The sequence below is a fragment of the Nicotiana tabacum genome, chromosome 3 (genome assembly GCF_000715075.1).
Source record: "Nicotiana tabacum cultivar K326 chromosome 3, ASM71507v2, whole genome shotgun sequence".
Taxonomy (NCBI): domain Eukaryota; kingdom Viridiplantae; phylum Streptophyta; class Magnoliopsida; order Solanales; family Solanaceae; genus Nicotiana; species Nicotiana tabacum.
In genome coordinates, this window is record NC_134082.1 from 61,238,734 (window position 1) to 61,251,389 (window position 12,656).

Sequence of the window (12,656 nt, forward strand, 5' to 3'; positions counted from 1 at the left end):
CTTCTTTTTAGGGTTAAAGTGGTGCTTCCATTTTTTGGTTGTGATCAGATTTGGTGAAGTTCCTTTTGTTTACTGATTTTGTGAACTATTATTATTGTTGTGTCTGCTGGAATTCGGTTGGTTTCATCAATATACTACTAGATAGATAACTCACAACTAGTATGGCTAAGACTCATAGTCCATCAATTTTGGTTTTAAATGATTTTATGAAATTCCTTCAATGTCATAAATCAATTATGAAATCTTTTTCAGTTACTGCTTTTGTTGGGTCAGATAAAACATGTCTTATCACCTCTTCAAACATATGGCTGATTGATTCAGCTAGCACAAATTACTTGATAGGTAATCCAAATATTCTTTCTAGCTTTCGCTCACACAAAGCACCCTCTTCAATTACGGTAGCTGATGGATCAACATGTAGTAGTGTTGGATCTGGTACTGTTAAAAAAACTTCCTCTATTACCCTGTCATCTATATTAAGTTTACCAAACTTGGCCTTTAATTTGATTTCTGTTAGTAAAATCACCAGAGACCTTAATTATTGTGTCGTGTTATTTCCCGATCATTGTATGTTTCTAGATCTTACAATGAAGGAAGTTATTGGTAAAGAATATTTATCTGGTGATCTCTACATCCTTGATGAATGGGAGCCACGACCTGCTGCATGCTCCAGTGTTGTGTCTCCTTTTGAAGCACATTGTCGATGAGGATATCCCTCTTTACCTTTGTTGAAGAAGTTCTGTCCTCAGTTTTATAATATTTCTTTATTGGATTGTGAGTCAATTTGATTCGCAAAACACCATCACATCTCACTAGGTCCAAGGGTTAATAAGTGACTTGAGTCAGCTTGTGAGTTAGTTCATTCTGATCTTTAGGGACCATGTCCTGTTATTTCCAAAACTGGGCATAAGTTTTTTGTCACTTATATAGATGATTTTTCAAGAATGACTTGGATTTAGTTTATGAAGAGCCGCTCTGAAGTGTTTACTCACTTTTCTGCCTTCTGTGCTGAAATTAAAACTCAATTCAATGCTTCAATGCTTATTCTGAGGAGTGATAACGCTAAAGAATATGTGTCAGAGTTACTTTGGTCCTATATGAGACAACTGTCTCGCCCAATTTTCTTGCGTTAGCGGGTTTCGACATGTAACAACTCTTTTAAAAGGTGTTAAAAGAGAAGAGTTGCCACCTAATGATTTTAAGGTGCGTTAGGGCACCTTATAACTCTAATTTGACTAGTCTGTGCCACCAAAGATCAGGTAAGGGCTCAAGTTGCCTCAAAGAGAAGGTGTTAGGCACTCTTCGAGTTCCACAACTATGGGTCCCGACCGAAGTTTACACTGTGCATATTATTGGGTTACGATTGTCTTAAGCGATCATATAAGTGAAGGAAGACATGTAATTTAAAGGTCCTATTATGAACACGTGCAAAGAAAATCGGGCAATAATTAGACTATATAGATAATAAATACAAGTCTTTAGAGGTTACAAGGTACAACTATTCCGTATTTGATAACTAAGTGTAACAGCAAACCTATAAGGGGGGAGGATCCTAAGTTTTTTAGTCTAAAGGATCACACCATGTAATATAAATAATACTTCGCAACTCCCTTAAAGTAGGGGTTGCACATATTATTCAGCAGGCACAACTATCATCTCATGTTACCCGATTACTATGTTAAATTTGTTTACTTAAAAGTGCTCTAATGCAATTCTAAGTCGTGTCATATGCGTGCACTATCCGGCCCATACCTATGGTCCAGGAGGCTTTGAACCTTCTAATTTGGTTCTAGACTTTGCTTAGGATGCTCAAAAGTGATAAAAGTAGCGCAAATTCAAAACATATAGAACTACACATAATCAACACATAAGGGCTCAAGTTTGCTTCCTCATATAGACACAGATGCACGTAGGCAGTTATGAACTTATGCTAATAACGCTCAGATTATTAAGCAGGCAACAATATATAGGTAGGCTTGGAGTCAAGGTATATTAAATTGTTCAAGACCTATAAGCATGATTTCTATGTGATTGAACGATTCAAAAGTTGTCATAAAGTCCTATAGGCAGTATTTCTAGGCAGATTGTCTAGACAAAGCGGTTGATTTTAACATATGATTCTATTAAAGATCCTTTAGGCATGATTTCTAGGCGGGTGACAGCACCCTATAGACATGATCGCTACACGATTTATGTCTGGGCAGTGAGGCTATTGAAAACGTAGAATTACTCATTTTTGTCCCTATAGGAATAATATTTAGATGAACTATGTAATACGAAGAGAACAACAACAATAGTAGTTTTAATTAATCAATTCAATATTCTATAGACACGATATCTAGATGAGTCACGTGATTGAAAGAAGTACGCCAAAGCATGCATTTCCAGTCATTGCATTGAGTTCCTATAGGCATGATATCTAAGCATAACAAGTCCAATTTCAGACCTTATAGGCATACTTACTAATGTTTGCAAGTTAAGGAATTATATTAACCTTAGGTCATGCTTTCTAAATGAATAGAAAATTTAATCGACACGTTGTGCAGATAATTCCCAAAGGTGGGATATGAAAAGCAAATAAATAATTAGAGCCCTATAGACATGCTTTCTACCCATTCATGCAAAGATAGAGTATCCCAGCCCCCCAACTTTAACTAATCCCCAATTGTTGTTTATTACAAGTTATTACAGGCCCAAGTGGAAGAATACATGCCTCAAATATGACCAAATTACAAGCTGAAACAAATACATGCCCAATAAACAGTTACAAACCCGAAGAAAATAACCCGGTGATACTTTTGGGTCTTCAGCAGCCCCATTCTTTGTACAAACAACAAACTCAAATCCCAGGCTCACCCAAGGCATCAGAGTGTGCCTGTTACAAGGTACAACTCCAAAAACACACATAGATTTAAACCAGACCCAAATGGATGACTTACTTATCCAGTCGGATGCCAAACTTAACCGCACAAGTAACAAATTGCACATTGGATTAATTAAATAGCCTTTTGAAGTCTACACATTGAATTCTTAAAGTTGTATCTAACAACAGTTTTCACTAAAGCATATTGACAAGCTCATAGGACATACATAAGTCAGGTTCATGCTTGCATTCTTTGAGAACAAAACTAAGGTGACAGGATTGACCAACATGAGATAACATACTACCTCAAGTAAAGTTTCAAAGAAAACGTGGTCCAGAATTAGCATAAAGAACTTAGTCATGAGATTTTAAACATGAGAGTCTAATAAAATCATGGACAGAAGGCCAACAGAGTATAGTTCTCACATAAGGATGTCTAACATGAGAAACTAATGAAAATAGCATAATCAAAGATGTTGGTGGAAATGGTCTACAAACAAACCTTAATTTGAACATGCTAAGTACCAGTCATAGAACAAAAGGCTTAAGCGATACTAGAAATTAGTAGGCAAGGATATATCAAAAACTAGACTATCATATTACACATAAGAGAAAGTTGGATGTTTCACTTTCACCTTGTAAACCATAGGTAGTACTAGACAACATGGGATTAAGCCAGACAGGGAACACACCTTAAAGTTCACAATTAGTCAGGGCAATACGTTCGGTGAACAACACGGCTAATAACTAACTCTAGTAAGGTATTAAGTACACATGAATAATCTAATGGGAATTAGAACATATGAGTTGATTTATCACAAAGATATAGAACAAGGCATGGAGATAAGCTCCGGATGAGTGGCAGGTATAAACATTCAAATACACAAAAACATACTAGGCTGGGCATGCTTAAGGTAGTGAGAATCACACATGCTGAACACATACAGTAGGCATACATCAAAGTCAGAAGTTGGACAAGTTTAGATGCTAGAAAAGTTCTGAGTCATAAAATGGCGGGGGTAACATAGTAGCATATAGATTCATAAAGTTTAAGTGACATAGATGTACAAAACATGAACACAAAGAGAAGGAATGAAATTGACAGAGCCAAAGACACTTACTAGTTGCGATTAACAAATTGGTAAATAAGAAGAATAATTCCAATAATACTTCAATTGTTGATATTATAGAGAGCAGTAGAACCCAAAACTCAGTGCGTCAGAGTTCCCAAGGGTTTCAAATGAACCCCGGGCAGTGCTTGCACTGAGATGATCAGTTAATCGAATCCGGTGGCCTTGGATTTCAGCCGGCCAATAGCCAAAAGTGCAGAAAGTATAGAAGAATTAGATTAGTGGTAACAATAGTTAAGAAATGAATATTTGAGACTTTTTAAAAGGGAATGGGGAAGGGGGTTTATATAGGCCTGAGAAATCAATTCAGAATTAGTTTAGGAGAAATCAAGCGAACCTTATTTCAAGACGGAGAACAAAAATAGTAACAGATCTCACTGAATCGGGCCCATATGGCTTGGTAGTGAGTGTATCATGACAGAAACATGAGGATAGTACAGAATCGGAGTTGAACGAACACCCAATAACTCAACATCCATAAATAATCGAGTACCAAATACTGTAACATTGAGAAAATGGTAAAAACGATCATGTGAGAAAAAAGGAAAGGGGATATGGAAGATTCTCCTTGTGAATTCGGATTAGGGGTAGGGGTTTGAATGAAGGCGGCTAGGGTTTCTCAGAGAAAGGGGAGAGAATGAGAGAATTTCGGGGCGACTGTCTCAGAAAGAATGGGTGTTAGAGTTTGGGTAAGTGTAATTAAAAATGGAGGAATGGCTGTGGGTCATGGAGCATTTAAGATCAACGACCAAGATTAGAGGAGAAGAGGGACGGGTCAAATGAGCAGGTCGCATCCAGGTTGGGTTAATGGGGTTGTTTGGTTTGGGCCAGAGCAGATTGGGAAAAGGTTTGGGCTAGCTTAGGGTGTGGGTTTGTGGATTGGGGTCCGAAATTTGGCTTGTTTTGGGCCAGATTTTAAATAGAAGAAACTATGGGGAAAAAATTTAATAAAATAGATAAATAAACATAGAAAATACTATTTATGAAACTTAATATTTTAAAATAATAGTTAAAGATTATAAAATACCTAAAATATTATTTGACCGTAAATAAAAATAATAAATGCAATTAATCGTAAAGTATAGGCTATTATTGCAAAATTATGTAAAAAAACTTAAAAATATAAATGTTATTATATAAAATAAAGTAAAAATATTATAAAAACATGTATGTGAGTATAAACGATAACTTTGGATGTTAAGTCATCACAGAATAATTTGAGTGAGTAATTAATAAATATTTGAATAATTTAAATGCAAAAAAAATCAATTTTAAAGCCTCAACAATTATGAAAAATTACAAAAAATACTTATATGACTCTTGTAAGTTGGTGATGATGCATAAAAGATATTTGAAAGTATATATGATATTTATAAAGATATGAGGGCAAAAATGGATATCAACAACAACATGGTATACTACATCATTCTTCATATGTTGATAAACCCTTTCAAAATGGAGTTGCTGAGAGGAAGAATAGACATTTGCTTGAGATAGCTCGGACACTTTTGTTCCAAATGAAGGTTCCTAAATAGTTCTGGTCTGATGTGGTCTCTACGACTTGTTTTCTAATTAATCGCATGCCATCTACTGTGCTTTGTGGCGATATGCCTTACAGTGTTCTCTTTCCAAACAAGTCACTATTTCCGGTGGAACCTAAGGTATTTGGACGCACATGTCATGTTCGATATGTTTGACCATCTGTTACCAGGTTGGATCCCAAGGAATTAAAGTGTATTTTTTAGGATAGTCTCGCCTTCGGAAAGGGTTTCAATGTTATTCTATTGAGCTTGACAACTGGTGTCAAGTGATGTGGTATTTTCAGAGACTACACCATTCTTCTATGCACCTTCCATTTCAACAAGTCAGGGGGAGGAAGATGAGTGGCTAGTATATAAGGATACTTGTTCTTTGACAGAACAACTAGATGATGTTCCTCCATCACCTAGTTCTTCTATTGAGCACCAATCGACTATTGCGACTTTAGCACCTGTTCCAATCGTGTTAGCAAGACCGCCAATTGTTCAAATTTATTCGCAGAGGTGAGAGATGAATGATACATGTCCTACAATAGTTCCTTCGTTATCTAATCTACCTATGCCTGACCCTACAGAAAACCTTGGCCTTCCTATATCTCTTCACAACGGTATACATACTTGCAAATTCACATATTCCATTGATAATTTTGTTTCCTATGACCATATATCCTCTATGTCTAGATCTATGATTGCTTTTCTAAACTCCATTTCGGTACTCAAACAGTAAAGAAGGCTTTGAATCCTCCTGGATGGTCTAACACAATGCTTGAGGAAATACATGCCTTAGAGGATAACTACACGTGAGATTTGGTGGATTTACCCAAGGGAAAGAAACCGATGGGATGTAAGTTGGTCTTCATAGTTAAAGTTAATCCAGATGGTCCTTTGGCAAGACTTAAGGCTAGACTTGTGCCTAAAGGGTATGCTCAAACTTATGGAGTGGATTATTCCAACACCTTCTCCCCGGTTTCCAAACTCACTTCTGTCCGCTTATTTATTTCTTTAGCTACTTTCAAAAAATAGCCTTTACATCAGTTGGATGTCAAGAATGCATTCCTTCATGGTGATCTTCAGGAGGAAGTGTATATGGAGCAACCGCCCGGCTTTGTTGCTCAGGGGGAGCATGAGAAAGTCTGTCATTTGAAGAAGCCTTTGTATGTCTTGAAACATAGTCCTTGAGCTTGGTTTGGCAAGTTCAGTGAGGTAGTCCAGGAGTTTGGGCTGAAAATGAGCAAATGTGATCACTTGGTCTTCTATCAGCAATCAACAGTTGGCATTATTCTCCTTGTTGTATATATTGACGATATTATTATCACAAAAGTGACTATGCGGGGATCTCTTCCCTCAAGTCTCCCGGCATACTAAGTTTTATACAAAAGACTTGGGCATGTTGAAATAATTTTTGGGAGTAGAAGTAAGTAGAAGCAAGAAGGGAATTCTTTTGTCCCAGAGAAAGTATATTCTTGACTTGCTTGTAGAAACAGGAAAAATTGGTAGCTAAAGCCTGCAGTACTCCAATGATTCCTGATGTGCACCTTATGAAAGATGATGGTGATCCTTATGATGATCCAGAGAGATACAGGAGGTTAGTTGGAAAATTGAACTACCTCATTGTGACTCGTTCAGATATTACTTTTTCGGTAAGTGTTGTTAGCCAATTAACGTATCAAACATTGGGAAGCTTTGGAACGGATTTTATGTTACTTGAAAGGAGCTCTTGGACTTTGACATATTATATAGCAATCACGATCATACTTGTATTGAGTGTTTTGCAGATGTTGACTGGGCTGGATCCAAAATTGATAGAGATCTACTACAGGTTTTTGTGTCTTTGTTGAAGGAAACCTGGTATCGTGGAGGAATAAGAAGTAAAATATTGTATCTCGATCCAGTGCAGAATCTAAGTACATAGCTATGTCACAGTCTATGTGTGAGATTATGTGGATACATCATCTTTTGACTGAAATTGGGTTGGAGCATCTAATACCAGCAAAACTCTGGTACGACAATCAAGCTGTGCTCCATATTGCGTTAAATCCGGTGTATCATGCAAGAACTAAGCATATTATTGTCTGTCATTTTATTCGCGAGAAGATTCAGCAAAACTTGATCTCCAATGGCTACGTGAAGACAGGAGAGCAACCAGTAGATTTGTTCACAAAGGCGTTAAATGGAACTCGAGTGGGTTATCTTTGCAACAAATTGGGCATGATCAATACCTATGCTCCAGCTTGAAGGAGAGTGTTAAAGAATGAATATAGTCATATTCCTTCGACTATACATAGATGGTATAATTATAGGAATTAATAATTAATCTGTAGGATTTTTTTCTTTATTTCTTTCCATAGTTAGGGATTCTCTGTATAGCCTCTTTATTCCTTTCCATAGTTAGGACTCCATGTACAACTATATATGTTTGTTATGTTGCTCCATGTAATAGAATATACGATTTATTCTCCCATACCTTGTTTATTACACAAACAAAATATTGATATATTGGTTCGAAGGTGCATTCAAACTGAAATATAATTTTTTTCACTCGCAAATCTTCATAGGCGTCTGGACAACACCTGATTTGAAGTTGAAACAGAGTAATTGAAGTTAGAAATTGGAAAAAAGGAAATTTGTAAGGGCAGTTATGTTCACATGGACTTCACTTGGAAATCATTAGAATGCTGGATAATTCACGCCTGTATAAGAAGTCCATCTTTTGGAATATAAAATTTCTTGAAATGATCTTGATGGGAAGGTTTTCCATGACAAACGAAGAGAGTTGCCTTTCTGGTTTCATGGACAACTAGTTAGTAAGAAATTATTCATCATCCGAGTTTTCTGTTGCAAATTCAGCTATGAAAGCTGGCTTTACTTCTCTACAGAATATGGAGCCATCTACCTATTAAAGAACTAGGAAAAGGTCTTCAATGCGCACTTACAATTTGAAGAAAATGACCCTGCAAAGATCTCTCGTATTTAAAGAACAACTATATTTACAAATTTAGTAAGCTTCAACAAGTCTTGACCAATACAGAAACACTAAAGTATGATACTCCTTAGCTGAAAAAAGAGTGAATACCCTTAAACAGACTGAAAGGAAAATCACAAAGCCGAATAAAATGATTATATATTGCAAGAGTAACAGATTCTGTATCCTAGTCCTACGTACAATAATACAGCTTACAACAACTATTCCTACTACTACGCCTCAGTCCCAAACGAGTTGGGAGGGATTCCAACAGAGCAGAGGGGATTCCCTGAGGTCTTCTTAAACAAAATTTTTGCAGGAAAAAAAGTTTATTTTATATACATTCCATGACCATAGGAAATAGGAAGACATTTAAAAACAAGAAACAGAATATCTCATCTAACAAAATGCAAATTATGCACATCAAGTCACAGATGCAATCAACGGAATCCCCTTGATCCTCTGGATTGATAGAGTTCAAGCCTGCTTTTGGATTCATGCAACAATGTCTCCACCTTTTCATCTTGGTTCAAGTATGCCTGCTTCGACGCCCATTCTAGCACTGAAAGCACCTCGGATTGAGCTAGCTCATCACTATCAGGGACGTGCAATGCAATGTAACATAACAGAAGTAATGCAGAACTCTGAACTATTTTTTCACCAAGGAAAACAAGTTGAATCAAATGCTTTGCCCCTCCCATGCTTATGATCGCTTTGCAATGATCCATGTGAAGGTAGTTATCATTGCACGCAAATTTTGCGAGTGCAATGGCTGCTTCGTTTGAAATCTCTGCTTCTCGTTCATCGAGCAGCTTTCCTAATGGGCTAATCATCGTCGTCTCTGTAACTCGAAAAGTCCTAGCCAAATTCCCAATAGCTCTAATGCACGGAATAAGCAGATTTAAATCTTCTTTTTCGATGATTCTCACAAGTTGATCAACAAGAGCTTTGCAAGCGGGCGAATTAGGCTTGAATGCTGACTTTCTCAAATCAGAATCTTGCTCCGCCACAGCTGTGATTTCCTTTACTGCCATAGCTGAATTGTACTGAATATCTTCAGTCCCATTCTCTAACAGCACTGCAAAGCAAAGCAGTGCTCTTGATTCAGTAATGCTACGGCAAATAGATGAATTTCCCTTGGCTAGTTTCCATAGAGCTCTTGCAGCCATTGCCTTCATATAATCCTTAGTAACAGACTCCTCGAGTTCTCGCCCTTTACTACTTACCCCTGTAGTAGAAACACTGTGCTGATGGTGATGGTTTACATCATCATTATTATCATTCACCTTGTGCACACTAGTCACACTACCCCTATTATTATTATTACTAGCAAAAACGACAGCATGAATCGACGTGGCTTTGCTAGCTATAGCATACTTGCTATGCTCCTGGACTGTCTCAAAGGCGAGATGGCTAACAAGTAATCTAATTATATTATGCTGATGAAAGAGATCCTGACATTTTGGGTAATTTGCAGAAAGTTCAGAAACTGCCCAAGCCACTACAGCCTGAACTTTCATTGAACCTTCTTTGAGGATTTTCACAAACACTGAGCATACACCAAGATGCACCATGTGTTCGACGCTTTCAATGTCACGTCCTAATAGTCCAATTGCCTTTGCAGCATTCTCCTGACCTTCCAATTTTCCTTCTTTCAATAATTTCAACAATGGTCCAACTCCACCTTCTTCAACGATCAATTTTCCATTCCGATGATTGTCCTTAGCTAGTGAAGTCAATGATGCAGCAGCTTCAGATCGATCATTGACCGAACCAGTATATAAAATCGCTATAAGTTCCCAAATAAAACACAATATAGGTTCATTAGCGGCAATAGGAGGAAGGCCCAAATACTCATCTCCGCTTTCTGTGGCGGAGACACGGAGGAGCCACGAAACATTAACTATGGAATTCTCTAGCTGTGAAGACAGGTTGCGGAAAGATGCAGACGGGATGATGGTAAATACGCGCTGCATTAGTCCCTGAGCGCAACATTTGGTAACGATAGATATAGCCATTTCCAGGGCTTGTTCAGTGTCGTCAATGATACGCCTCGTGGGGCGTTGGTAGAGATCGTTGCTGGCTCGTGCTGCTTGACGAAGCAGCACGACCAGCCTCTCTGTTTTGGACTTGAGCTTAGCACATTCTTGCTTGAATGAAGTTGCGACATCAGCTGCCTGAGTCACTTGATCTGCCAATTGGATTGGCTTTGCCAGGATTTGCTTCACTATATCCGCCATCAACACTTTGTCACTGCAGTGAAATCTTTTCTTATTCTAAGGGAAGTCAACAATTTGTATATATTCAATTAAATCCTCTTGGCCTCACGTAGCCAAGAAATAATGCCTAAAAAGGCTGTGACAAAGTAGATCTTTGATGTAAATTTTGTTTTGCTGTACTATCAAATGAACAAAGAGATCAAGATTGTAGGGTGAGAAACAAAGATGACTTTGACTTGGGTTTTGTGAGTATAGAATATAGTAGATGTTTAACAATGGAAGAGTTGGTTTTTGGTGACTGACTTTGAGAGTCAATTGGTTTATTAAATTAAATAATATTGGCTTGTGTTGTTCTAATTCGTTAATTCTGATTCTATTCGATACAACTACCAGTTTGATTTTTCTTGGTCTTAAAATTTATACGTATCTTGTTTAATAATTTATCATCCGAGTTGTTGCCATCCTAACTACCTCTCACACATGGCCGCACGCTACAAGACAAGAAGAGAGGAACCTTTGCGGATGGACCTCTTTGCCCGCCTCAAAACGCAAATATTAGGGGGAAAAAAATGACTATATACATTTTGTATATTATATACAAAAATTATATAAGTTTTATATAGTTTTCGGTTATCAATCGTAAATAGTTTCTGACGCGGGCTAAAAGTAATAATACCTCCAAATATTAGTGGTTTTGAAATATTTGAAGTTAAAAAAATGATTTATTACCTTTTTGAAAAAAATAAATAAATTGCCATGACTGTTAATTTATGGAGCGTTACTCAAGTGACATATAGTTAAGAGAGATAAAGGGTGGTTTGCACAAAATTATCGTGATTAGGGCTATTAAATATTTTTTTTAAGGGATGTGCAAACATCTTAAAAGGACAAAAAACTATGAATCTAATAAGATTTTAAATATGGGTGTTCAAATTATTATTGTATCAGTTACTTCATCTGTTCTAATATTTTTGACGGGTTTGATTGGATGCAAAGTTAAAGAAAAAAGACTTTTGAAACTTATGGTTTAAAATATGCTATAAATATTTTTGTAGGTATGAATCATCATAAAGGATAAAATAAAAAGTTTAAACACCAATTATTATTAAATATATAAAGGTAACATTCTCTTCAGAAACAAATTAAAAAGAAAAGTGAGTCACAAAAATAAAGTAATATTGGAGCTTCAACCCATTTACAACTTTCATGAACTTTTTAACATTCATCCCAAATATTAGTTATTTTACAAATTAAATTTATTTTAAAATATTTGACGCTTTATAGAAAAGAAAACGCATTTATTATTTTTTAAGATCCACCCTTACTGCTCAAATTAGTGAAATATTAATTAAGTGCGACATTTTAAACATGAGATAAACGGTATTTCGAACAAATACTCTTAAGGTTAATGTAAAGCCCCGGAAAATTTTTCCAAGTAATTTGAGATTTTGTCGTGCCAAGGTAGGCTAATTATTTTATTTTGTGTGCAAATGAGGATTCATGATATAATGGGTATCAATTGGATATGTTAATAAGCATATAATTCATATTAGAGGTAAATTGGGGTCTAAGGAGAGGCCTAAGTCTAAGCCAAGTTAGAAAAGTTTCATATTAGACGAAATCTGTAAATGATTGCGCACAAGACCTCACTTTGAACGATCATATCTCCAATTATATAAGGAGTTGTGTGATGCATAACCTATCCAATTAAAGCCCTTTGGGTCTAATTTCCAACGCAACAAATCGTTCGTCATTTCGAGGTGTATACGGAAAGTTATGACCATTTTACTGGGCAGGTGTCTCTAGCGCGAACATTAGCGCGAAGTCGCGCATTATGCTGAGTATTCTGCCTCCCGCGTGCGAACATAGCGCGAGCTCGCGCGCCTGGAAGGTTTTTAAATATCCTAAAGACCGGAAATAAGAGAATTTGAGTCATTTCTCAAG

General features: G+C 36.7%; 1 protein-coding gene across 1 annotated transcript; it reads right to left on the minus strand.

The window, feature by feature from the left end:
• Positions 1–8,632: 8,632 nt before the first annotated feature.
• Positions 8,633–11,089, minus strand: LOC107772470 (uncharacterized). Its single transcript, XM_016591977.2, has one exon. The coding sequence runs from the start codon at positions 10,731–10,733 to the stop codon at positions 8,934–8,936; it is 1,800 nt and encodes a 599-aa protein (XP_016447463.2). The 5' UTR covers positions 10,734–11,089; the 3' UTR covers positions 8,633–8,933.
• Between the last annotated feature and the right edge of the window lie 1,567 nt (positions 11,090–12,656).